The following is a 27,978-nucleotide window of genomic DNA, read 5'->3' as shown; positions in this document are numbered from 1 at the left end:
GAAATCAAGCAGCAACTCCATCCTTCTGGACCTCAGCTAATCTCCACAAATGAGAGGACTGGACGAAAGGGGTTCTTGATCTTCTTTGTCATAGCCCACCTCTCACAATAATGTTTTTAAATGCATAAGATAAAATGTACAGGAGTACAAAGGAGACCAATTATTTTGAAATGAGTTATCAAAATATTTTTTTAAAGAACCAAATTCATGGATTCCAGGTTTGGAACCCTTTGACTAGATCATCTCTGTAGTCTCTTACAGCTGTTTCAATGACTGTGCCATTTAGAGCCTCTGGAATTGTGGACAAGAAACATTTCCCATCTTTGGCTGTCAGTTTCAGTTTTCTATGGAGGCAACATTGTGCCCAGTATGGAGGAATGCATTAGATAAGTTTCATGAAAATAAAAGTTAGAATGAATCTAAATTAAAGCAACTGAATATGCCATGGAAGTACTCCAAACTGGGGTAAAATTTGATATTCCTATCTTTAAGATTCTGAAAAAAACACCACAAAAAACACAAAGGTTTTCACTGTAAATGTTTTAATAGAAATCCACCATCTTTTGCCTCCTCAGAGACAGTATAAGATCCATGACAATCACAAAGAATATGAGTTTTTTCCTTGAGAGTGCAGACTACTTGACTGCAAAAGTGAAATTTCATAAGATTTCATAAGAACTCAAGTTGAAAGAACATGTCAGAAGTTAGTATGAACAAGTTAAGTGTTGATGAGAAGCTGCAGGCATGCAAAACATTGTCCTACCAAGGAATAAATTAAAAGGGGAAAATGCCTTCCTTATGCTAATTAGGTGTTTGATATCAAGCCAAGATACTGTCCTAGGCTCACAGCTCCTATAACTCCAAAGTATAAATCACTGTGTGATCCCTGGGCAGAAACAGTGACTTAAGTTCCAGGACAGGGCTGAAGGATCTATTTATGCCTTGAATGCTTTTCTTCAAATGTTTCTTCTAACAGCCTTTCTACATGGCATACTCAAAGTGCAGTGGAGAAAACCCTATTAAGCTTTAAAACAAGTGATCTTTTTTCTTTCAAATTCCTTCTACCCCTGCTAGGATGTTTCCTTCCAGAATCTTACTGACACCAGTTAGCAGACTGCCAAATTCCCAGCTTTGTTTTCCCAATTGTGCTACAATGGTAAGTGAAAAAGTCAGTTTAACTGCAGTAGAATGAAGGCAGCTATGGTCCTTCCAAAAAATTGCTTTTCCCACTATTCTTTTACAAATAGACAACTGAGTTAACTCTGTGTAGTGGATAAACCAATATCTTACGTTTGAGCATTGCCTTAAATTTACTGTTCATTCTAATGACATGAATTTTAAAAATTATTAAACTTCAACAGAAGTTTGAAAAAAAAAAGAGGGTTACTGGCAATTAAGCCACTGGAGAAGGGACAGTGAATGGTTCCAGGTTTGATTTCCTGTCATTCTCTCAAGTCTTTTACTCTCTATCCAATGCCCACACAATCAAAACTTTAGCAAAGGGCGGCCCACCAGCAATAAGAGGTAAGATGTAGGTTCAGCAAAGGTTCTAAGACTACAGAGTCTATCCCCAATATGGCTCAGATAAAAGTTTATCAGTGGCTGGGCCTAAACTGATCATCAAAAGATTGACCTTGTGGTAACTTAACAAATAACCTATGATACTCATGTTTTTTTTTTTTTGGTTTCTGAGACCCATGACTGTAGCTTTCAGTTACCTGTAAGAGAGCACCATCTTGCTTTTCCTCACAAGCCAGTGTTGAAGATGAGAAATCTCAACTAAGAAAATATACAGCACAAGGTTCTGCCTTTATGTGCTCAGTAAATGTAGCTGGCTGGCTGACAGAAGCAGAGATTGGGGCAAATCCTCCTACTATCACTAACTATACAGTATATGCAGGAATTATGTACTGTTCTTAGGATGGTGAAAGTCAGGAGGCAAGTTGGCTGAACATGAGGGTTACCGGTCATGCATGTTCTGTAGTGAAGTGGTACAATAAGTAGAGGAATGTTACCTGGAGCTATGGAATCACTGAAAATTAAAATTATTAAACTTTAGAAAAGCCTTTGTATTGGCATAATAGATAAAACCATTAAGAACTACAGATTATGATTAATCTGGTAAGAAGCCATTTGCTGCTCTGCTTAGTTGGTTTTTCTCTTTTTGGGTCCATAACGCCGTCTTCGTTGTTTATAAAGGTGACGGAAATTTACAAACAGTCCTAAAACATAAGTGAGTAAGGATTAGAACTCAGAACATTGGTATCAACATTTACAACCAGGGTAATTCTGGAGGGTAAGGTTCAAGTGCAACCCTTGGCTTCTAGGACAGTGCTTCCCATACCTGTCCCTGGAAGGTGCTTGTTGAATGAAAGCCACTGCTCTATACCAGTGGTTCTCAAAAAGTGGGCTGGAAAAGGTGATTATTTTTCATGAAAAAGAGAATATTTTTAAACCATCAAATTTTAATTCCTAATTTAGTAAAAATAACAACGTAACCTACACAAACAAAAGCTCTTTAGGGTTCTCAATGATGTTTAATAGTGTAAATGTGTTGTGAGACCAAAACATTTGAGAATCACTGCTCTAGGTCATTAAATGAAGAGGCATTTCCCACTGTCCTAATACTTTGTCAGTTATCACTAAGCATGGATTTAAAGATTATTTTACACTTTTGTGAGGAAAAGAGAGTCTTGGGAGTGTGTATACTAAGGGTAAAGAGGGAAGAGAAACTGCACATAAGGAAACCACATAACCTCACTTGTCAGACTTGTCTCAAATGCACAGAGGGCCTAAGATGCTCTCCAAAAGAAAAAGGTATAAGCACCCATGGTAACATCTTAGTTGCCTATCCAGGACACTTGCTTCTTTCCAGGTTGTCACTGGTTATTTTTTGGATAATGAGTGACATATTTACCAATTCTAAATTAGTGAAATACAGTTGCAATTACTCTAGGTACAGAGATCATCCTGAACAGGATTATTTAAAAAGTAGTGACCCTTGAAATGGACATGAAAGACAAAATAGGACCCCAGGAAGTGGGGAGACAAATTTTAGCAATTTAGGGAGCAAGAATTTCAGCTCAGATGAGTATTTTCTCCACCTAGATGGCTTTCTACAGGTTTTTTCCCCTTTCCTAACCACTGTAGCACACTCAGAAAAAAAAAGTTGCTGAAGGGTGGGCCTGGTAACAAACACACTTCTGATGATGGTTCACTGGCAGAGCCAATACTTACCTAAAAATAACATTATAAGATAGATTTGAAGAAAGAATGAAAATTTGACTGTGATGTTCAGTGGATACGGCAACGTAAAGCTGAACTTCCCCGTCTCACTGAATACTGGAATAGACTGGATGACTGAGACAGCTGAAAGCAAAAGGTAACACTTGTCAGAGAGGCAAACCAATGCAGTCATATCTGATGATATAAAATTTTAATATTTTGCCCTGAAAATTCTGATTTTACATTTGTTTAAAATATCCTTTCAAGAGGTTTAGTCTTTCTTCTGTTTCTAAATCTTCACAACCCCAGCTATCAACATAGATTTCAATGGCCTACAAAATAATTCCATAGCTAAGCCACCCTGTAATGTTAATACAATTTGAAGATCTTCCATGCCCATTAATAGGCCTCACATGAGGCCCATTAAGGGAAGATTGATTGGGGGGGGGGTGGGCTTATTTGTAGGAAGGCCCACACCTTTTGCTAATTTCTAATTAGGCAGTGGATCAGGAGGGTAGTGATGCCCTCTGGCTCTAAAAAGGGTATATATACTCTGAGGTTAGCATTTTGCTTTGGTGCTCACTCCTTGGAAGAGTGTTCATGTGATTTGGCCAGACAAGACTCTGGGTAGACGTTAAGGAGCCCCCCAGCTTTGAAAACCCAGATGTCGGTGCTTCTCTCTCTCTCTCTGGTAACTATGTATGTATAGCCTTGGTCAGACAGTTAGAAGCCCTGTCTGTTGGTTTTTATTTCTCTGCTTGTAATTTCTGTTTGTATTTGCTCTGAAGTTCAGGGTGCTGACTTTTCCCCTGAACTAAGTGAATATAGATAGATAGATAGATAGATATAAAATATGTATATGTTTAATTAAAGGAAGATTGTTGACCCCTGCTTTTCTTTAGAAAAGCAGATCAAAGAATCTGTGCTAGCAGCCCTCCTGTGTGCTGGTGTTATTGGTCTTATACCTCCACAGCAGCTGCAAGTAGTATTGCTGTTACACACCCCTGATGGGGTTCCCAGTATTAGGGTTCCTAGGTCTGGAACTAATAGGAGGGACATCATCATCTGTGATAGAGAGATTCCCAACTTCTACTTACTACATCAAGTTCTGGGCCAAGAGCCTACCTAAGATAAAGTGAAATGCTTCTACAAAATGATACCACTGTGCAGCCAGACACAAACATACTTTATAAAGTTCTATATACTTCTTCACTATCTTAATTTCATTTGATTTTTTTCAATAGGTAGGACACAATTATCCCCAATTGAAGTTGAGAAAACTGAGCCTAGGCACTTCAAAATCTAACAGCTGGTTAATGGCAGGCAGTTTTTCTGACAATTAAGAACAATGCTCTTTTCTCCATATTAAAGCTGCCAATTCTGTGTGTAAGCCGCTAAAGAAAGAAAATCAAGTAAGTGTAAGAATGACTCCAGCCACTTGTAAATGAGCCCATCTCTCCAGACTTAAATCTATATTTTCAGTTTACTTTGAGGCTTTTTGGTCCTAACAACTTCTGCTGCCATCATGCAGTCACTCCTGATTGATCAGAAAGCATGATTGATCATAATCGGAATCAGAAAGCTGAAAGCAAAATGTCCAAATGTCCAATTACAATTTCCATCAATTAGTGCCCTCACACTGGCTGATTACTGCAGCCAAATGGAACATGGTCTCACATGGAGATCTCGTCCAAATTCTGAGGAAAGTTAGCTACATCACCTTGATCACATCACTTTGATCTTTCTTGACTTCAGTTTTCTCATCTCAAAAATGAATTGTACTTAATCATGTATAATTAGTAAAGAAAACCCAGAATTCCTAAAAAATACCTTCTGCCAAACATCCCAGAGGATAGCAAGGAATCCAGATGGAGTATCGGATCCAAGTGAGTAATTTCCATTCTATGTCGATGCAGGAAAGCATGTAGAATGGATACCTATTGCAAACAAGAAACCAGTTTTTTTTTTAGGGCTACTTTCTAAAAGCTCAAGAGATTCACTGTCCCTTTAAAAAGTATAGTCATGCAATCCCAAAGGACTAATGATGAAGCATACTATCCACCTCCAGAGAAAGAACTGATACTGTTTGAATACAGACTGAAACATGCTATTTTTCACTTTCATCTTTTTTCTTTTATTCGAGTCTTCTTGTACAAAATGACTAATATGGAAATGTTTTACATAATTGCACATGTATAACCTGTATCTGATTGCTTAATGTCTCAAGGGGAGGGGAGAGAGAAAGGGATGGAATTTGGAACTCAAAACTTTAAATAAAAATGTTAAAAAAAAAGTATAGTCATGTCTCAATCACATATATGTGGATTATTATCCATAGCAGAAATTTTTACCCCAGTTAAGATCATTTCCCAGCATACTTTTGAGCCACCCCCAAATTTAAAAAGATAAAAACTCATTTCTCTACTAGTACAAACTAAAAGGAAAGTAAATCTGCTTCCTTCAACCCCAACATAATATTAAGACTGTTATCTCTACTGCCCTCTATTAAAGAACCATCGAATCTTAAGAGCCAGAAGGGGCCTTGAAAACTCACCTAGTCTGACTTGTCAACCTGTGCAGAATCCCTTCAATATTCCTATCATGTGGGTTTTCCAATCTCTTAAATATTTATAATGACTGGGGGCAGGGGCGGGGGAGAGCATATTACATCTTAACCTCAAGTCAGCCCATTTCATTTTTTGACAGCTGTTTGTAAGATCTTCCAAGATTAAGCAGATTCTTACTTCTGCCTTCTATAGCTTCACTGATTAAATCTTATCTTCCTCCCGAGCGCCCCGCCTCCCCCCCCCCCCATAACAGCCCTTCAAATGTCTTCCTTTTTCTAGGCTAATCAGCCCCACTTTGTTTAACCATTCTTCCAGTGTCAGTTTTGAGTCCCTTTCACATTCTGTGCCCATTTGTTGTGTCCCTCTTAAAAATATGAAGCCTAGACCTGAATACAATACTCCAAAGTGTATTTATGATCTGCCTAGCTGAAAGAAGTATGGGATTATTACCTCCCTTTTTTTCAGATGTTCTTTTCTTTTTTTTAATCCATACGTACAGCCTTAAGTCACCTCTGGTGGCTACATCCCACAACTGACTTATAATTTGGTTTGTATTTATCCATCAGACCTTTGAAACATGAACTACTACATTGTCAAGTCTCCTATTTGCTATAATTTTGAGGTTGAATTTTTTTTTTAACCTAAGTACAGTAGGACTTTATATTTATCACTAAGTTTATCTTGCTAATTTGTTCCTGTCATTCCATACTTAAATCTTTTTGAATACTGATTTTGTCAACCAACATATTTGCTATATCACCCAGCTCTGTGTTATTTGTATATGTTCTAAACATTGCTTTCTCTGACTATCCAAATGGTTGGTAAAAATGTCCACAATGAAAGGAATGAGGATAGAAGCTTATGAAATAACAGTCAAGACTTCCCACAGAATTGACATCAATTCATTAGTAAATACTTTTATGAATCTACCTAACTATGCTATTATCTAGACTCCTCTCTCCATTCACAGGGTCAGTATGAGAGATTTTATCAAATGCCCTGTTGAAATTCAAACATCCTATAGTTCTAGCATTTCTCTGATCTATCAGCCTAGCCACTCCATATAAGAGGTGGCTATATATTGACTACCCATGGAAAAAAGAACTGGCACATGTTGTGAAACTAGCCTTTCACACCTAGGCACAGCAAATAAAAACCAATAATGCATAGTGTTTGTGTTCTAATTTAGTGAAAGGGAGAGAAGAGGGAGGGGATGGCAGGGAGGAAAAAAGAGAAAGAGAATGCCAGAGAAAAAGAGTATGGGCTAGAAAGAATGTGAATGACCTGCTTAAGATAACTCCACCTAGCCTAGATTAGGTAAAAACCCATAGCTGCCTACAAACAAAACAAACTGATAGGGAATCACTGCCCCTTAAATTTCTGACCATTCCCCAAAGAGGTAAGGCTACAAGTGCCACCAGCTTCTCTAGGATGCCCTCCCTGGCTAACCCCACAGGAACTCAGCTCCTTGATCTGAGGTCCCATCAGCTCTCTTAGAATGCAAGTGTGCTTTTTGGGGAGACATTCATTTTCTTTTTCAGGCTGTCATACTATTTTTGTTGATGTCCTTAATTTTTATCATCACATTCCTTTACAGACTTCTCCTTTCCCCTCTCCAACAAGGTGTCCTTGGAACAACAGGGATAAGAGAGAGAGGAAAAGAGTTCAGTAGAATCATTATCATCATCATTTACATAGTGCTCACTATCTGCCAGGCACTGTGCAACATTCCAAATTCATAGTTTCCCACCCTCTTGCAATGAAAAGAGGGAGGTGCATTTCCAACTGCAAAGTTGTTCCCCCCCCCACCATGTGGATGTTTATACCCCTAAAGAGATCATATTAAACCTGCCCCTGTTTCCACAAAGCATAAGCATCCAGGTGGGGCAACCTCAGATCTCTGGCCTAATTGAAATAAGGATGGGGTGGGAAGCTGGGAGAAGTCACATGTCAATCATTCATTCATGCATTCAACAACTATTGGCTATGTGTTGATAGGCTTCATCCCTGAGCATACATGGAGAATAGCTCCATTCTGGAAGAACTGTTTTGGGTGGAGAACAGGTTTCTGGGTAGCATTTAAAAACAAGTTTGTCCATCTCTGCATCTAATACCAGAATCCAACACACCTGAATATCTCTATTGTGCTCCAAAGATAAAATATAAAGAAAACCACAGCTTTGCTTTGCATTTCTTCCAAACTGCCGATGATGACAAATAAAATGAAATTTCTGCCAAAGAACTGTCAAAGAAAGAAAAATTGAAAGTTAAAAACCGACCTGCACAGACATAAAACTCCTCTTCTGCCCCACCCAAGACTATATAACGGTGGTATCTGTAGCAACAATTTAATTCCAGGGATTAACAGCAACTGAATGAACTTGACATCACCCATCAACTTGTAACCCTGTACCAGAAGAAGTCCAAGTATCTAAAGTAACCTATTGTGATAGAAAGGCAACCTTGTTTCCAAGCCCACCACCAACAGAGATTGCATCCCCTGGGTGCACTGCTTTCTATGTATCACCACCCTTAATTAAATTAAGCTTTTGAGTCCTCCCCTTCCTCAAATAATCCTGTAAAGAAGACCTAACTTAACTCATTCTGCCCCTCTGTCATAGTACCAACTTGTCAGGGCACATCTGGCCCCCGCTGTCCCTTCAATATCACCATGAAAGTTCTACCTTAATAATAATGCTGTCCTTCAAAAATGAAGTCTCGTGTCCTATTGATAGTGTCATTGAGTACACCAATAATGATTCAGGCTTCAAGGCTTACATATGAGTGAGTTGCCTAAGACAAACAGCCTCCCCATTTCTGGGGAAAAGAAGACAGTGACTAAGGCACTTGTCCAGTGCCACTTGGTTAGGTGATGCTCAAATCTGAGTTTTAATCCAGATGTCTTTCTTGACTTTAGTCCAGGGCTCTATTAGCCCTGCCCCACCACCATGGAGTAACATTTCTTAGGAAAGCTACATTCAGTCTCTTTCTAAGGGGAGTTATCTAAAACAGACTCAACCACCATTTGACCTTGCGGCTTAACAGTCAGACAGTACATGTGAGAAGTGCAAAAGGGTCCAGAACAGACCACCCCAGGCACAACTGCCCCCACCTCTCAACTGCCCCCACAGAGATGGTATTTACAGTCTTTGCATTTAGGTGGTCAGAAAAAAAGCAAAATTCATGGCCAAAGGCTGCACATCTCTTGAAAAGTGTGTGTGTGTGTGTGTGTGTGTGTGTGTGCGCGTGTGTGTGTGTGTGTGTGTGTGTTTCACAAGGGAGAAAATGTGTATGGAATCTGTGCAAAACCAACTATGGCAAAAGCAACCACCAGTCTTATTTGAGGGTGGTTGAGTTCCAAAAGAAAAGGAAAGCATTACTTTTGTTAAGGTGAAATTAAAATGGGAAAACTTCAAACATCTGCTTACTTATGTTCATGCAGGGATAGGAAAACAATGAATGTTACTACTTCTAATGAAGTGCTTTAGTACGTATTTTTTGCCTAGGGAGAAAGAACTGAGAAAATGGTCTAGTTTTCTCCTCCACATACAGGGTGTCCACAAAGTCTTAGGGCAGTTTTGAGCTATATTTTAAAACCTAAAATTGCACTAAAACTTTCGGTACATGTTGTATTTAACCTTCCCTAAAGCCCTCCTTTGATGCTCCACTATAGCCCAGAGGTAACCCAACTTCTTAGACACCATGTTAAGGGAATTCAAGCTCTGGCAGGTTATACAAATTCACAAAGGCTTTGAGCATGGGCCTAGGGATAGGCTGTCATCCAAGGACAAGGCTAGCCAAGGCTAGCCAGTTCTGTGGATGGCCAACAGATGGAATTTTTTAGTCAGAGCAACTTATTAAATCTTCCATCTGCCAAAGTGTGGAGGAGTAAAATAGATACCGAGTATCCAAAGAAATCAAAGCACAACAGCTATTCTCTAATTTTCAGCTCTGACAAAGTGCTTTCTGCCTCCAGGAGCAAGTTGTCAGTCATGAAATGCACTCAAGATGGCAGAACTCTATTTTAGAGAATTCCCCAAGAAACGATTCTCTCTATGCTTAGACAGAACTAACTCTACCCATTTGTAAATGAAAATCATTTGCAAACAGTGCCATACCCAGTGAAATCCTTTACCTACAACCCTTCAGCCCACCTGCACGCTACCTGGATCAAGGTGGGGATCACTGGCGACCGAGTGACTCTAAGAAAAGCATTGATGATCTCAACAACTGCCAGCATCTGGCAGAAATACATCATGTCAGCCATGGTGTGGAATGTGTCATAGAAAGAATCTGTAAGATACAAATATCCATTAACAAAAAACTAAATGGGAGAGTTCCTAAAAGACTAATTTCTCAAAACAATATATTCCTTCTACGGACAGCTTAAGCAAAGGAATATAAAATTCAAGAAGCCCAATTAGATTCAAATACATTGCCAAGACAAAACACTCATGCCAGCCCAAAAAAAGTTCATGTTGTTTTTGGCTCCATTCATAGCACAGTGTCTAACATGAGGGAAGTACCAGTCTTATTGAACCCTGTCATGGTCAGACCACATCTAGAGTACCATATTTAGCTTAGGGAATTGTACTTCAGGAAGGACACCGACTAACTGGACTATATCTAGAACAATACAACCAGGCGAATGAGGGATTTTGAAAGTATTTCCTATGAGTCAGGTGAAGAAACTGGGAATTTAAAAAATACATTACATCGGCCATGGAAATAAGAGTAGAGAAGACTTAGGGATGACATGATCTCTAGCTTCACATATCTGAAGGACTGCCATATGGAAGAGGGACTAAGGCTTGTTTTGCTTGGCCTCACAGGGCAGAATGAACAAAGAATATTAATGCACTGTTAGGGGAGCTGTGAATTGGTCCTGCCATTCTGGAAAGCAATTTGGAATTATGCCCCAAAAGCTATTAAACTGCATACCCTTTGATCCAGCAATACCATTATTAGGTCTACACAAAAAGATATCAAAAAAAAGAAGGAAAGGACATATGAACAAAACATAGCAGCTCTGTTTATGGAAAGAAATGGAAACTGAGGCAGTGCTCATCGATTGTGGTACGGCTGAACAAGTTACATGAATGTGATGGAATACTATTGTGCTGTAAGAAATGATGAAGGGAACAATGTGAGAAAAATCTGGGAAGATTTATATGAAATAAAGCCATGTGAAGTGTGCAGAAGTAGGAGAACAATCTACACAGGAACAACAATATTATAAAGATAACCCACTATGAAAGACAGGAACTCTGATCAACACAATGACCTCCACAATTCCAAAGGACTCATGATGAAACAAGTCACCCATCTCCAGAAAGACAACTGATGGACTCAGAGTGCAGATTTTTTCCTTTTTCTTGACTTTTTTTTGAAACATGGCTAATGTGGAAAATTGTTTTGCATGACTACACATGTTAGTAACAGATTTTGCTTTTCTTGCCTTCTTGCTGAGTGGAGGAGAGGAGAAGGAAAGGGAGAGGATTTGGCACTGGAAGAAAAAAGGCTCTATGTTTTAAAAAATAAATAAAGAATGAGAGAGTCTCTGACCTCAAGCAGCTCACATTCAAGTGGAAAATGCAACATGTTCACAGGTATTTATACTAACAACTCAGGCAAACAGGAAAGGCCTCCAAAAGAAGGGACATTTGAACAAAGTCTTGAAGGGAGCAAGAAGTTCCAAGGAACAAAGAGGAAGAGGGAGACCATTCTAAGTATGGCACCCAGCCCATGCAGAAGGTAGAAGGGTGGTGTATGGGGAAGGTCAAGTAGGCCAGTGTGGCTAGAGTGCAAAATCCATGAGGGAGTAAAGTGTAATGAGCCCTGTCAGATCTGGAGTCTGCCTTGACAAGACAGAAAGCTCATTCATACATCTAACTGTGCTTATGAGACTGTAGTTCAACTCCTGCTGTTGAGAGGAGGGGGAAGACAGAAAAGGGTGAGAGGGCAAGAGATGGAGGCAAGGTCTCTCTGCTGAAAGGGACTGGAAAAGGGGTAGAGATGGAAATGGCTTGAGAAGAGGTATGGAACAGCTGCTGTGATAAGTCCATCAGAGTTTTTATCTATGTCCAAAGTGACTAAGTGTTACTAAAATGGTAAATTTATGAGCTGCGTGAAAGATTAGGATTAATTGGTATGGCTGCACTTATAATATTCCTTTGTAGTGATTACGGTAACATTAAAATATTCAATTTGGCCAACAAGGAAATTCCACCCAGTCATTTCCCCTTCCCAGATAACCCAGACTGACCAAGGCCTATTACCAGCTGAGGTAGTGTTGCCCTAAAACTGATATTCAACCAGAACAGCATGAGCTATGTCAACAAACAGGCAAAGCAGGAAGTGTGAAAGGACTAGCTGGGCACTGCCACAGCCTCTAGAAGGCCCAAAGAACCATTCAGCCAGAGGTTAGTGGGAAGGGGCTGAGGAGGGAGCGGGGGACAGTGAGAGTACATCAATGCAGACAAGGGCGAACCCACCTTACAGTGCAGTTAAACACCTTAGTACTGACAACTCTCTAGAACAAGCCAAGATATGTAGATATATATACGGATATCGATAGCTATATATTTTAGATAAACATATAGATATGTATACACATATGCATATGTACATACATGTGTGTATGTACACATCTTTTCAGGTTCCCAATAAATGTTTTGGGGATATGAAAGTGAATCTAGGCATTACCTTCAAGATCAGAAATGTAAAAAAAATGAAGGAACAAAACCAAATGGGAAGGGAGAGATGAGGATTTATGCCCGAATTCCCGTTTAAAAATCCACCTCAAAAATGATCTATCTCACACTAGTCTTCTGGGGAGTTTTCCCATGATAGTCTGCCTGCTACCTCTGTACTTTGCAGAATACATACTATGTGCTCACACAGGTGGAAGAATAGCCTCCTGTTCCTAAATGAAAGGAGAACAAAGTCAGGAGGCAGCAGGCAGTCCCTGATGTAACTGCTCCCTGGATTCCAGAATGCATGGGGTTAGGCTGAAAATACAGCAATCTTCCAGAACAATTTGGAATCTATCTGGCTGGGCTCCAGTATCTTCAAGGCTCAAGAACCCCCAGAAGAGGAGCTAGGGAGCCTGGGGCACCGAGGATCCTCTCACGTAAAGGGTTACCAACATTTGCTCATGAATAAAATATGATGTAATAGGAAGAATACTGGGCTGGGGTGAGGGGTGTCAATAGAGTTGCATTATGGGTCTAAATTTGCCACTAACAAGCTACAGGACCACGGGCAAGTCGCTTTCTCTTCTCGGGCCAGTTTCCTCCCTGTCTCATAGGGAGACAAAGGTAACCATCAGGGTTGATGTAAACATAAAGCTAGGCCTAAGCTCTCTACAAATGGGAGCTAACACTAGTGTTACTGATACCAAAGGCTCAATTCAAGGGGAAAGGGAAGAAAAGCTGATGCTTGAGAAAGGGGCAGGATTGGACATGGGCCTGCTTACTTGCCTTTTCCTAAGATAAACAGCCGCACTGTCATGTTGACAAAGATCCAGGAGAATCCTAAGAACTGAACCAGATTATACATAAACAGGTATCCTCTCTTCAGGTTGGCGAAAGCTGAAAATCAAAATGAAGAGTGCAGTTAGCTACAAAGAGTGATTTTCACGGCAGGAGGCAATTTTTCAGAGATTAAATGCCCAACTTTGTTCTTTCTTCCCCAAAGCCTGAAACTCACAGGCAAACCCCTTCCATTGAGGCCCGTGTCAGCACAGCTCCCTAATTTCTCTCTCAAAGAAGAGAGGACCCTCGTGAACAAGGAGCAAGAATGTTTTAAGACAATTGCTGTACTTCTTTTTACATCTCTGAGAGGCAAGTATGCAGGTATGTTACGGGAGCTCAGGAAAATGAAATGTACAGTTAGTGATCTTGGCATCTATAGAAAATGTTATAGATGGAGGAGGAGGAGATGGGTATGGATATGCCCATATCTCCCTTAGAACCCACTGTGACTTCAATACAGGGAAATTTCTTAAGCTGTGTAGACCAAGCTGTGTCAGACAGGGTGAGAGCAGGAGTGAAAGAGAAGATAGGACCAAGAAAGAGAATAGGACTGGGGCCAAATGTGGGGGAAGAGGTGGGAGCAGTGCCAAGAGAGGGAGTGTGGGACTTGGAACAGGGTCAGGGCAGAAAGTGAGTAGGGGCTAGGCAGTTTTCAGGACAGCAATCAGGAGTTCTGGGTTTTGCTGTCACATACCCATTCCCAGGCTGAAACACCCTTCAAAGACATCCAATCAAAAGGCTTGGCTTATACTCAAATAATCAAATTCTACAACATGACCAATCAAAAGCAGGCCCAGGATAGGAGGACACCAAGTGCCAGGCATTTATCACATGTGATTCATTTAAATTTCAATGTGTTCATTTTGTCTTTGTCTCCAGCAATCCTTGCCTGCCTCTGCACCACTGAAGAAGCAGAGTTCTTTCTTGCAAAGCAAGGTCACTCACTTACTTATGGGTTCTTCCCACATTAGAAAAGTGAAGAGAGAAAGCATACAAGTGCCACTGAAATGTGAGTATATCGTTTAGAATAAAATCAAAGGAAATCTGATCTCCAACACTGATAGTCACATTTATAGAACCCATTCCTAAGAGGTAGTAATGGCAGGAAATATATAAATGGGATTCCCAAAAAAGATTCTGAATGGACCATCCAGAAATGCCTACTGAACAGCAGGGATTAAGCCAACTTGCAATGAGTCCAAATACGCCCTCCACCAGCCTTCCCATAGCCCCTAACATTCTTTGGGCAGTGTCTCTTGGCAAGATAACACAAAATTAGATAGACAATGGATCAAACGTAGCATAGCAATATCTATGTTCCTCTTCCCTGTCTAATCTGCAACATTCCTGACCTAATCTGCAACCACACATCATTTCATTGCCCTGACCACCTCCCTGTATCCTAGCAGATGACACCCAAAGACAGTTCCAAAATATGAGGAACACGTTAAGGATGAGGACTTTGATTCAAGAAAACACACCCATACATGACCCCTCCCCACCCATACACACATTCATAAACTATCCCCACATATATACCCATACACCTACACCCAAACATCTTATTTCAAGAACAGGAAAGTTTTGGAATCAGGGAAAATCACCCTTCTTTGTGTATCCACATCCACCCAAGCCTACCACTGCTTTCATGTCCAATTTCTGTAGGCTAATCCCACTCCCACTGAAAGATAACTGTAGTTAATACTTGAAATGGTAACAGCAGCAGCAACAACTAACTTACAGTCATTTGGAACTCTGGACTCCATCCTGATTTTGTTTATCCGTTCTTCTTCCTAGAATTCAGGGAGAAGTTTCCCCAAATGAGGAACACTGCTCAGACACTGATCAGTACCCCAATATTAGATGAATGGCCTAGTTTCCCCAAAGCTCTTTCAAGTTTGGTCCTTGTGTTATTGAGCAACCTTAAATATCCATATCTGGGACCAAATTCCATGTGCCAGGAAATCTCACCCTTGCTCACTGGCATTGCCAGTTACTCTCAGAGCACCCAGGTTTCCACTCTTGGAGCCTAATAGGCTTTCCAGTGGACAGCTGGCCTTTGTTCTAGAAACAGTCTTCACCAGTCATTTTTTCTATATCTCTATCTCTGAATAACAGAACCATAACTAAGCAATCCTAAACAAAGAATGGGTGAGTAGGGAGTGGAGGAGGAGGGCAGAGGAAGTATGTGTAGCAATTTTTAAAAATTTGCAAATTTTTCTGAAAACTTTTCAAGGGAATAGCAAATATTTCTGTCCTCCTAGCCAACATTTCCCCAGTAACATTAAATTAGAGAAGGTGCTGGGCAAAAGATAAGCTCTATGAGCTCAACTATCACCCAACTGCTTGTACTCTTACCAGATGTGTGTCCTTGCATGCAACTAATCACCAGATCATTACTGACCTTGGCCTTGAGTTCCATTTCTGCATCAGACTCATCCAGCCAGCGATCAAAATCAGGGGCCAAAAAAAGGGGGCGTTTTTCTTGTTTGGTCAGTCTCTCCCACCAATGATTCTCTTTCTTCTGCACTGTGATGTTCACCTGCCTTTGGGTCAGCTTATGAGTCAGCTAAGAAACACAAGAAAACAAAATTGGGTCTGTCTACTCTTGTCCTCCTCTTCTACCCACTCCTGCAAATATACCAAACCCAAGTGGCATTGTGGAGAAATATTTCATTGGCTGCTGGCAGAGGACAGGCTGTTCACTCAGAAGGAACTGCTATATGGAAGTGGAAAAAGAGATATTCTTTGGAAACATCTACAACCTATGACTACAACTTATGAGGAGAGAACAAATAGAAGATGCATGTTTACGACAGGCATGTGGTGTAACACAGCAGCAGACTTGGCATCAGGAGGGGCCAACTCAAGTCCCACCAGACACGCTGTAGGAAGTAAGGTCAACCATTTTTCTAAGCCTCGATTTCCTCACCTGTAAAATGAGCATAAAAATGTTTGTGAACTCTACCTCCTAAAGCTTCTGCAAAGAATGCCTTGTAGTCCTCACATGGTCAGAAAAGTGTGTTTTAATGATTACTATTCTCTTCTCAAATCCCACAGAACCTGAAACTGATTGGCCAGAAACTTCAGGTTGGTTCCTCCAATCCAAGCTCAGCCTCCTTTCCACTCAGTGAAAGAACCTGAGTCTGAATCCTGCCTTTCATCTGTGACCACGGGCAAATCAATTCCTTCTCTAGGTTAAAAAAAAAAAAACACAAAGAAATTAAATGACCAGAAACTTGGTACTTAAAGGTCACAGGACAGATCACAAGAATACTAGTTATTTTTTTGAATCCCACTGTGGGTGGTATGGATGAGAAAACAGGTAACAGAGGCAGATGTTGTCAGTGCCTGACTGGGCTAAGGGGAGACATCTACTAGCAAAGGAAGGGCTCCCAGACCCTTCCAAGGCCATATTCTCATAGGAAAGAAGAGACGACAGAGGGTATTCCCCCATCCCTTAAGGAAAATTCCAGTATTCTCATAAAACCAGAATTATAGAGGAAAGCCTGCTGCATTAGACTTGTAGTCAACAGATGTGAAAGGCTGGATTTGAGTCTCAGCTCTGTCTCAGAGGCTGTATGGTCAAACACAGATCACCTTCCCCCACTGGGTTTGCTGGCATCTATAAAATAGTGGGGAAGGAATAGAGGAACTCCATGATCTCTTCTTGTTCTAACCCTCATAGGCTCTTTGTGACCTAGACTCTACCCAATCTATAATGTGTGTATCTTTTCTGAAAGAGCAGCAAAACCCCATGCAAGCTGTGCCCAAGCATGCTCAGTCTCTTAACCATACTCCTCTAAGAGGTGACTGAACTCCACTGAGAAACGTTCACTAATGATAGGGAACCCATTGCCTGGAAATGCTGGCATCAAGACCAGCACTTGGCCCATCTAGGAGCAGCTCTGTCAAATGGGATCAGATAGTCTCTCTTTCCACGGGGGCTCTTCCCAGCATTTTCCCAACCAACTTCATACTTCTTAGAGTGTGTTACAAATAACACCAGCTCCATCCTCCTCCATCTTGCCTACCCAGGGGCATCTTCTATACATTACCTTCATGGCTCTTCTCAGATGCTTTCTCAAGAATAAGTGAGCCTTTAATGGAATGGAAATACGAGCTCACTCTGAAGCTGAGGGTGTATGTAATTGTCACATCTAAAACAACTAAATTAAAGCACCTGTGGGGTTCTTCCCTTCATCTCAACCCCCACCACCCAGAAGCAATGGAAAAACGTATATCCCAGGGCACAAAGGGAATAGAAAGCCCTTACTTCCATTCTCTGTAAGTTTCAGCCTTTGCCAGTGTCAGCTCTTCTCACAATCACTGTGGAAGAGGTATAGAAAGGGCTCTTTTTCTTCTCAAATAATACCCTGAAAGCTCTGTTCCCTCCCTCCGTTAGTATTTCTATATGCTGTCCACTATATGGGTCATATAGTCTAGAACTAGAAAACGTTAGAGCTATAAGAGAGAGACCTTGGAGATTATGCAGTTCAACTCCCTGTGAGAAAAACTGAGATTCAAAGCGAAGCGGCCACAGAGTCAGTGGCCAGAATCCAGTGCGCCAACCTCACTGCTCTTCCCACTTCTATCACTCAGGCACTTTCTGCATAAAGAATGGCCCTCTTCTCATTGCCAGTGAAAACTATTTAATCTTGATTAAACTGAAGGCAGAAGGCCTATTGCAATATTCTAGGCATAGAGTGAGAAAGGCCTGAACTAGCAAGCTAACCATGGGAATTTAAAGGAAAAGGAATACACAAATAACAAAACCATTACTGCTGAGCTCCACCTCCCAGCTGTAAAATGACAGTAAACCATAGGGGGCTTAGGGACTGACTGAGTAAAATGCATGCTCTTTAAGGGCAGGAACTGTTTTTTCTTTTCATCTTTATATTTCAGTTCCTAGCACAGCGGTTTGAACAATGTAGGCACTAAAATATCAATAGATATAACCCATATGAACAAAAGCTGGAGGGAGGGGGGATTGGTTCTTAATTTTTAACAGTATAAAGGCAAGGGGCAGCTACATGGTGCAGTGGATAGAGTCAGGAGGACCTCTGACACTTAGTAGTTGTGTGACCCTGGGCAAGTCACTTAACCCCAATTGCCTCCCCCCAACCCCACCAAAAAAAAAAGAGAGTAAAGGCATCTTAAAACCAAGAATCTTGAGAACTGCTGGTTTAAAGCAAAGAAAAGGCACCAGGAGCCTTGGACCTCATACAATGCGCCTCTTAAGGGCACTTTGTAGGCCAAAGTGCAGTTAATCTTAAGTTAGACAAAAAGGAATCTGTGCTTCTAAAACTTAGCTATTTCTAGGCTTCTGTATTCGGGGGAGGAGGGAATTGTTGTTCATCCCTTAGTTTCCATCTCAAAAGTGATGCCTCCAGAGCACAAGCTCTCACAGGTCCCTCTGGACCTCTAAAAGTATGAGCCTGGTAACCAACCATGAGTCTGCTGTGAGACAGCTCATTTAACCATGCTGGGGAAGAAAGATTCATCCCCAGGAGCCTAACCACCAGGTGATGGGCCTTCTTGGTCACAGCAGCTCAAGGAGCACCACCTAGTTCAGTGGTACAGCATCCAAGCCACTGGAATCTTGGATCTTCAGAACTATTAAAACACTGAAGAAGTGAACGCTAAAAAGGTAGGTAAATTCCTCCTCGGTTTTCATTTTGCCCTTTTTCAATCCTGAGGCCAGGAACATTTTCCTTTTTTTTTTTTTAAAGAAGTAAACCCATACCTGAGGCTTCACAGGCTCTAGGAATTCCAGGTGAAATTCATATACATTGTCTCCTTTGGCACCATGGCCATGGGCTACAAAGGAAAAACAGAGGTCAGCATGGACATGAGCAAAGCAAATTTATCCTCACATCAGTTCAGAAGAGATCTGTTGTAGTTCTCTGTGTATGTATAAGCCAATCCAGACTGAGTAGGCCAAGTATGAGAGTTTGTTCATAGGGACAATCACTAGATAAGATTATTTACCTTGACAAAAAGTCTTTTTATTTCTATATGATATAATTGTTTGTGGTATGTGTGGGGTGGAGGTGGGGGTGGCAATGGCAGGAGTGGAGGAAACATAAAAGAAACCACATAGGTATATATTTAACTTTCAAATTTCTTCTTGTTCCTGATCCACAGTGAATAGCAATTCGGTTGAAGCCTTTGTTATCTCGTTTATGAGGTCGCAAAAGGAAAGCTGCCAAGATACTTGGAAATTTTAGCTAACTATGGTTGTTCTCAGCTCCAGAAACTCCCATCTGGAGAGAGAGGGTAAGGGGTCAAAATAAAGGGAAATAGACTGAAAGAGCAGCTACCTCCTTTTAGGACATGGAACTGAGCCAAATGACAGAGAGGCAGTATGATGTAGTGCATGGGTTCTTAAACCCTTATTTTGGCAATCTGGTGAAACCTATGGTCCCCTTCTTAGAACAATGTTTTTAAATGCATAAGATAAAATACAAAAGATTACAAAGGAAATCAATTATATTGGAACACAGTTATTAAATTTTTTTCAATCAAGTTCACAGACCCGAGGTAAAGGACTAATGATGTAATAGAAAAAGTCTTGGAGTTAGGAAACCTGGACTCAAGTCCTGGCTCCAACACTTAACAGATAATCCTAGGCTTAATATCTTGGGTAACCTCTAGTATTTCACCTCTCTGGGCCTCAGTTCCCTTATCTGTAAAATGAGTGAGTTGCATTAGATGTTCTCTAAGATCCCTTCTAACTAAATCCTATGATCCTAAACTGAGGAAAAATAAAGTCTTTCTGAGTCTCACTTCTTACCCCAGCCTAAGCTAGAACAATAAGGTAAAAGGAAAGACAGGGAAAGAAATGGTTTCTGAATTAACTCATAAAAAAGACACCAAGCTATCCCTCTTTGCTTCTGTATGTGATACCACTCCCCTTTCACCTCTCCAACAGGTGTGCACGTCAGGGAGCCCAGAGCACAATGACTACTCGATACATTGGTTGCTGACTTTCTTGACTCTATTTTTTTCTCTTTTCTTGACAAATCCATGATGATACTATTTTTTGACACTATAATAACCAACCTTTCAAACCTAGATTACTTAAGAAAACCAGATCCCAATTTTTTGGTCGATAAAAGTCAATCTACATTTCTACCCCAACGGGAATTGGCGTTTCAATGAAATGAACAGGAATTTTTTCCTTTTTTTTAATCTTTGAATTATTAAAGAAATTTTAAGTCTTATTGATGCTTCTTCTTCTTTTGCCAGTCATTTCTGGATTTCTCTTCTTTTGTAACAAAGAAAGACCGTTAAGCAAAACCAGATGACCCAGTCAGTACCTCTGAGAGCTGTTGCAGTTTCTGACCCTGAGGCATATTTCAGCCGTCATTTACTGTCATCATTGTTATACTGATGATGGTCCCCAAATCTAACATTTCCTGGGGAGGAGGGAAGGATCCCTTCCCTGGTCTGAACCAGGTGAAGTTCAAGTACACTGACCTCTCAGAAGCCCCCATAAGACCTGCCCTCTGCTATAAAGAAGCTCACTGGCTGTTGTAGGAATCATCTGACGCAAATCTTGAATTCCAATTTTGTACTTTCCAAACTCATTCATTTTTCTTTAAGTCCAATGGCATCAGAGGAATAAATCAAGGCAAATGAAAACATATTAAAACTGCTACCAAGTTTTTTTTTTTTATTTCATGGCAAGTAGAGTAGCCCTTATATGTGGATACTAACCTTTGAAGTGAAGGACATTTTCAGTGATGCTGATGTCAGGGTGCTGTGGAAGGAGATCAAGAACATGAACAGGAATTGGAGCTTTAATGGTGGGGAAAAAATTAAATTAAATAGGTATTTAATTTCCACCCTCAACCTTGGGGCCCTCTCTTTCCCCCTGCATGCTCTGAGCCAAAATACTTGGTTATCTACTAATGCCAAGACACAAGGTTTCTGTTTATTTATTTATGGTCTATCTTCAACTTTCAATTCGATAAATCTCTACTGAACACCTGTTATGTTTGAGGCACTGTTTTTGGCATTAAGGAGAACACAAGCATGAAGAAAGACCCTGTGCACCAGGAGTTTACAGTAGGGGAGATAACATACAGGCCCCAGAAACACCGAGAGTTCAGAGGAGGGAAAGATCACAGACAGCAGTGAGCACTAGGCAAGGCATTCAGAGAAGAGACATTTGACCTGGAGCTTGAAGAAGGAGCAGGATTTCAACATGCTGACAGCAAGGACAAGGGCATTACAGATAGGGAATAATGACCAAAAAAAAATCCATGTACAGGATGTCCAGCCCTGAGGAGACCCTCCCTGACTCAAGTTCCAGTTAAAAAGGCTTTTTTACTCAGTGATGAAATTACTAAGGAGAAAAGGCTTCAGTTTGGAAGGGAGAGATGAGAGGATGGCTCAGCTAGAATGTCTCAAATGATTAGAGCTGTCTACTGCTTGTTTTCACGTTCCTCTAGTAGCTGGGCCCTAAGTAGGACTGCTTACAATTACTGTCAGAAGGAGAACTCCCCCCACCCCCACTCCCACCCCCACCCCCGAGTCAAACATGTTTCCAAGGAGTCATCACTGCCTCCTTGATCAGTTCTTTCAAGCAGCCTCAGCAATCTCTACCTCATCTGACATCTCTGAGAAAAATCAGATAAGGAAGGAGGAGGTAGGCCTGCAGGCTGAAGGATGAGCTGTGAAAGCTAACTAGGCAAACTGCCAGAAGCCAGGAGGCACATTGGGTGGCAAAGGGTACAGCTCCATAAGAACAGAAACTGTCCTCAGTAAAAGGAAGAAAGGAATTCTTAAATTTCACGTTTCATCTCTTTATGCCTGATTCTCATCAGGGCTGCTTCCTACCCAGCTTGAAAAGTGATCCTATCCCATTTCTCCCCCTACCCACCCCCCACATATGGCTGTGAAATAAAATGAGTGGCACCATTCCATTCCTTTGAGCTGGCTTCTGGCACCACCATCTAACATAGGCTTCACTGCCCACCCAAGGGGTGGGCCTAGGAACCCAGCAAGGACCTCAGTGAGGCTACTTCCAAATACTAGCTTGGCAGGAAGGAGCAGGTTCTGTCCCATGCTTCCCACAGTATTATGAATTCTCAAGTCCAATCTTTGTTGCAGTGGGGAGAGGATCTGAAGTATGGGATCACTCTTTTAGAGCTAGAGAAGATCTTAGAGGCTATCTCATGCAAACTCCTCCCTCCCCTAGTTTGCAGATAAAGAAACTAAGGCACAGGGAAGTGAAAAAGTGGCTTTCCAAGGTCAAGCAGGTCGTGCAGAAGCCCATCTCCTCTTAATCTAAATACCTTCAAAGGTACTTCTACCTGTCCACAGGCCTCATGCATTTAGAGATACTATTACCAGAAGCAGGCTCTAAACTAGGGGTGACAGGAAGGGTAAATAACTCTCAGTTTAAAGAAATACTCAATACTGGGTGATGACTTTCTTTTTCCAGGCTTTCCCCCACCTCCTGTGTCCCAACTCAGCCAAGTACTCAGAGCCTCTTTCTCCAATGGTCAGTGTAGGCTCCTATCCCAGAGCCCAGCCCCAGGATCCCCCAAAGGTGGAACTCATTATCCCAGGAACCAGCTTCACAAACTCTTACCCCAACCCCCATCCCTCCTTGGGAAAGCTCAGATACTCATGATCACCACAAGCACAGGGAACTTCCTGGCTCAGTTGATGGGAAGAACCCATGGGGTTTGGGAGAAAGGAAAAAAAACCACCTGCCAAGTATGGGGGTTGGGAGTGGGGGAGAGTGCAAATTAAAAGATTCAGAGACATGCAGGTACTCAACCAGAGTAGGCCTAACAGCAGTCATCTCTAATAAGACAATTTATGATCTAAAACAGTAATATTCCAACCTTCACATTACAAATACAGTGCAAATATGGATTAAGTTTGGCCACCCCCACTCTCCAGCCCTGCTCTCATTTGTGCCCAGACTGACAGATCAATGATGTCATGTGCGAGTGGAAGAGTTAAAGGTACAGATGACACTATTAACTTGTGAAAGACACTGACTTGGGGTATCAAACTCTTAACTTTGGGCATTCCAATCAAACTGACCTAACCAATTTGCCCATCTCTCACAATCTGGGGACCTGACTTACCTTGACAATAACCTTCAAGTTCTATGGTACTACAGCAAGAGTTTGGTACACTTCAAAATGTTATATACATGGGAACAGTCAATAATTTTTTTTGGTCTAGATCTGTGATTTCATAGATATAGGGAACTCCAGATATGTAAATCCCTTCCACTGATGCAGACTGGTGAATCATCTGTAATTTCACTTTTTTAAAGAGTTACCTGGGGCACCAAGAGGTTAAGTAACTTGCCTATGATCACAAAGCCAGTATTCATTACAGGCAGGATTTGAACACAGACTTTCTTGACTCTAAGGTCAATCCTCTATCCACCACACCATGCTGCCTCTAACAAGAATCATAATTTAAAATTTTCAAATTAACAATTTATACTTACAAAACTTCAAGGTTTATTAAAAAACACTCTCTCCACTAAGACCTCATGAGATTAGCATTTATTATACACATTTATAGATATGGAAACTGATGATGAGAATATGACATACCCAAGGTCACATAACTAATAAGTCTTAGATTCTAACCCATTTTTCCTGACTCCATATGCATCAGTTCTTCCCTTTAACCCACACTGCTATTTTTATCACTAGCTATGTGACCTTTGGCAGTTACCTCACTCTCATCGATAAACAGAGGGGATTGGATTTAGTAACACCCTAACTCTAATACTTTTGGTCTTCCCCAAGCTCATCTAACTCATTCCCTCCAGCACCAGAAATCCTTCTGTCTTCCCTTAAGAATCAATCAACTTATTGCCTCATGCGCTCACCCCACCTGTGTCAAGCCCATTTAGAACTATATAGTTACCTGAGTAAATTAATACAAAATAAAATACAAAGTAATTGTGGGAAAGCACTAAGAACTTGGGGAAGTGAGGGAAGGCCTTGTGTAGCACCTGAGTTGATAGAGGGTTCTAAGAAGTGGAAGGAAGTGCAGGAGAGCATTCCAGCACAGAGTACAGCTGGAAACCTTGGAGTCAGCTTTGACTCCTCCTTCACCCATTTTTCACATGCCATTAGATTCTACTTCCACAATCTTCTCTTAAGTGTCCCCTCCTTTCCACTCCCATTGCCACCACCCAATTCGGGCTCTTACCTGACTTCCTGTGATAGCCTCATAAATGGTTCCCTAGTCTTTGGCTTCTGTCCACCCTAGCAGATTAATCTTTCTAATAATACACTGATTTGAGCACATCACATCTGCAGGGTATTGGGGTGAAATTAGTACTGGATTTAAGAAGACCAGAGTTTGAATCCCAGCTCTGCTTCTTACTCCCTGGGTGACCTTAAGCAAATCACTTAATCTTTCTGTGCCTCAGTTTCCTCATTTTACCCTGTAAAATAAGGGAGTTGAACTCGATGACCTCTGAAGTCTTCAGGGCCTAGAACCTATGATCTCTATGATGATTTCTGCTCAGAAACCATCAAAGGCTTACTACTGCTTTCTGAATAGTCAAAATTCCTTAACCAGGCATTTAAAACTATCCACTAGCTTTAACCTACCCTTTTCAACCAAACTAGGGAACTTACAGTCCCTTGAATACATCCTACATTTCCCCACATATGCATCTATGCTTTTCTTTATGTTTTAAATGCCAGATTAATCAGTATCTGCTGGCTGAAATCCTGCCCATTCTTTATGCCTAATTTCAAATGCCACCTCTTCTTAAGGGCCTTCTCTTAAATCCTCTTGGTGCCTTAAGTGATCTTTCATCCTCAAATTTATGACGGCACTTTATTTTTTACCTCTCTTCAACACTTATCACATTCTACTTTGGAATATTTATATTATATTATATATTAAGTTACATCCCTTGGGAGATTGTAAACTCCATGAGGGCAGTGATCAAGTCTTATTTATCTCTGACTACACCACAGTGCCTGGTATTTAGTATGCCCTAATTAAACATTTATTAAATGTATTGATTTACCAGCCAGAGGAACTGAGATTTAAACATAATGGAGAACGTTCCAGAATACAAAATCTAATTCTGTATAAGGTAAAGAATCATTTGGTGTCCTTTACCCTGTTATCTCCTTAGGGTGAACCCCGGGGGCTGGGATGAACTGAGATTGACTTTGCAGGAAAGCAAGAATACAAAAGTTGTCTACATATATACCATGTTAATATAAGTTACACAGAGCCCTCCATCCCATATCCAATCTACCAATCTAAATTTCCAAGCCCAACAGCAAGCAATCCCCTGTTAGAGGAGACTTCCTCTAGGGAGATTTTTAAATACATGAAATACTCACTCCTCAACCCACAGTCTTATCTAGGGGCCAGCCCTGCCTATAGAAGGAGATTCTAGGTGGGAGGGAGCAAAAACTTCCAACCGCATCATATCAGACCTACCTTTGGCCCCGATATACAAACCTGCCCCTTCCTCTGAAGTCCATTGGTAAAGTACACAACCCAGTGGAAGTGCAATACGGCCTAACCCGTCCCAAGTCAAGGCTAGCACTCTTTGCATGAGCCCTTGCATGGAGACCATGTGCACTTGTCTGAACACGGAGCCATCTTCGCTGGTTGCAGCCTGACCAGGGCCACCACGGGGCTCTTCCAGTCACTCACCTCCAGGTGCACGGGTGGGGTGGGCCAGAGAGGCGAGGGAGGCCCGGGGCCCGTCCGCACCGCGGAGGTGGGCGCGGGGAGACACAGAGAAAAGCACATCAGAAACCCCCATGCCCACCCCTCCCTCGAGGGTCACGCATATTCACCACATGGGCGGATGTCCCCACACGCGCGGGGCCAGAGAAAGCTGAGACAGGAGGGCGGGATGTCCCCCCACGGGAGCCGCGGTGCCGGGTGGGCCCGGCCGGGCCGCTTTACCTGCACGTCGCTCAGCTCCACCCGCAGATACACCTCGCGATGTCTCTGGGCCCAGTAGACGTGCGGGGTCAGAACCTGGTTCTGCATGGCCGCTGCCAGGCGTCCCGGGTGCCGGGGAGGAGCGGGCGGGGGAGTCTTGTCCTCCGCAGTAGCTCGAGAGCCACAGGAGCCAGGGCCGGAGGAACTGGCAGAGTCGCTCGAGGTGCGCGCGCCGCCGCGCCCGGACCCGGAGGCTCGGGTCCGCCCCCTTCGCCCGGGGCTCTGCGCCTGCGCACTGGAACGGACTGGGGGTCGAGAAGCGGCGTGTGCGCGCTCCCTGCGGCGGGGAGGTGGGGCGCGCCGGGTTGCTAGTCGGGTTGGGAAGTATGCACTGAGAGGACGTTGTTGCTGGATTCGATGACCTTCACCCTGGAGCGGTGGCCCTAGGTGGCTGGGGGCGGATGCAGGGCGGGTGCCTCACGGCGGACAGTCAGCGCCAGTCAGGCCCTTTAGAAGTTCCCCCTGGAGCCCCTTTGCGAGCTACCTGGAGCCGCCCAGCAGGGAGCGGGGCAGGTGGGCCTTTAAAAAAAATCGGGCTCGCTAACTACCTGAGAGTAAGCGGAGATAGAACTTGGCCTCGCTACCCAGCAGGCACAATCCCTGTTACTCCCCTCAGTCTATATGGCACCCCTCTTTAGATTTTCACTCCTTTCACCCTCCTGGGTCACTCCTTTGCACCTGTCACAGCCTACCTACCTTGTAATATACTTCTCTGTCCTATACTTTCCTATTCTAAGCTCCCTGAGGGCAGAGACTTTTTTTCAGTTTTCTGTCATTCCCAGTGCCTTGCATACTGTAGGCACTGAAAAAATGCCTATTGAATTGAATCTCATGTGTTACACCTCCTGTTCTCCTCCCGTAAATCATCCCTTAATATTCATCTTAACCAGAATCAAAAGAACAAAAATGTGGAGTAACTTACCAGACCATAACTATCTGGAAGAAGGGTCCCCATAAGGATCATTTTCCTTTCTGTATCTAGGATTATTAACGGGCCTTTGACAGTGGTTAGCGGGGCATACCACACGCCTCCTCCACCAGGCCCTCTGTTTGCAGTATTAGAAAGAATGCTACACTAATAGTCTCATAACCCGTATTCAAATCCCAATGGAGCCCCATATTTGGTGTGTGACCATGAACAAGTTACTTGACCTCTCAAAGCCTTAGTTTCCTAATCTGTAAAAAGAGTATAATACACCTGCCTCACAGGGCTGTCATACAATATATTAGGTGTTATTAATTGTGGACCTGACCTAACAACTCTTGGCAGCGAGATCCAGGACACTGAATCTGATAAAAGAAATAGAACATAAGCAAAAGAAAAAGACTTGTACACACTAATACAGCCTAGGGCACTGAACTAAGTGCTGACGTGATGGAATCAGCATTAAAGAGAGACAATGTGGGATGCATTGTGTAAAAGTTCTTGGCTCTTGATTCAGAGAACCTAGGATCAAATCCAGAGGTGATCGTTCTCTTTGCCAGCTTTTCCACATTCACCTTTGATCAATCACTTCTCATCTTCCCCACCAAATTGCTCCCTCTATCACCCCCACTTTCTAATCTTCAGTATCTCCCTATCAACTGGCCCCTTCACTACTGTATACAAATGTATACATACATATGTAAATATATATATATACATATTATATATAATATTTGAATTGCAGCGG

The 27,978-nt window shown here is 42.0% G+C and overlaps 2 protein-coding genes across 2 annotated transcripts in view; one reads left to right on the top strand and one right to left on the bottom strand.

Moving 5' to 3' along the window:
• Positions 1–525: 525 nt before the first annotated feature.
• On the bottom strand, positions 526–26,546 carry HACD3 (3-hydroxyacyl-CoA dehydratase 3). The gene is made up of 11 exons (XM_036735197.1): positions 26,267–26,546; positions 21,050–21,092; positions 19,074–19,147; positions 15,732–15,896; positions 15,069–15,120; positions 13,274–13,384; positions 9,958–10,085; positions 7,922–8,034; positions 5,056–5,162; positions 3,238–3,369; positions 526–2,222 (listed from the first exon to the last, which is right to left on the bottom strand). Exons 1-11 carry the CDS (start codon positions 26,351–26,353, stop codon positions 2,146–2,148), a joined length of 1,089 nt encoding a protein of 362 aa, XP_036591092.1. The 5' UTR covers positions 26,354–26,546; the 3' UTR covers positions 526–2,145.
• The window catches only part of DPP8 (dipeptidyl peptidase 8), a 66,751-nt gene continuing 64,655 nt past the window's right edge, over positions 25,883–27,978 (top strand). Inside the window, exon 1 of the mRNA XM_036735196.1 lies at positions 25,883–26,014. The gene's annotated coding sequence lies outside the window, so the exon portion shown is untranslated. The remainder of the gene's footprint in view (positions 26,015–27,978) is intronic.

This window comes from Trichosurus vulpecula, chromosome 8 (assembly GCF_011100635.1).
Source record: "Trichosurus vulpecula isolate mTriVul1 chromosome 8, mTriVul1.pri, whole genome shotgun sequence".
Lineage (NCBI taxonomy): Eukaryota > Metazoa > Chordata > Mammalia > Diprotodontia > Phalangeridae > Trichosurus > Trichosurus vulpecula.
This window is presented reverse-complemented; position numbering and strand designations above follow the sequence as displayed.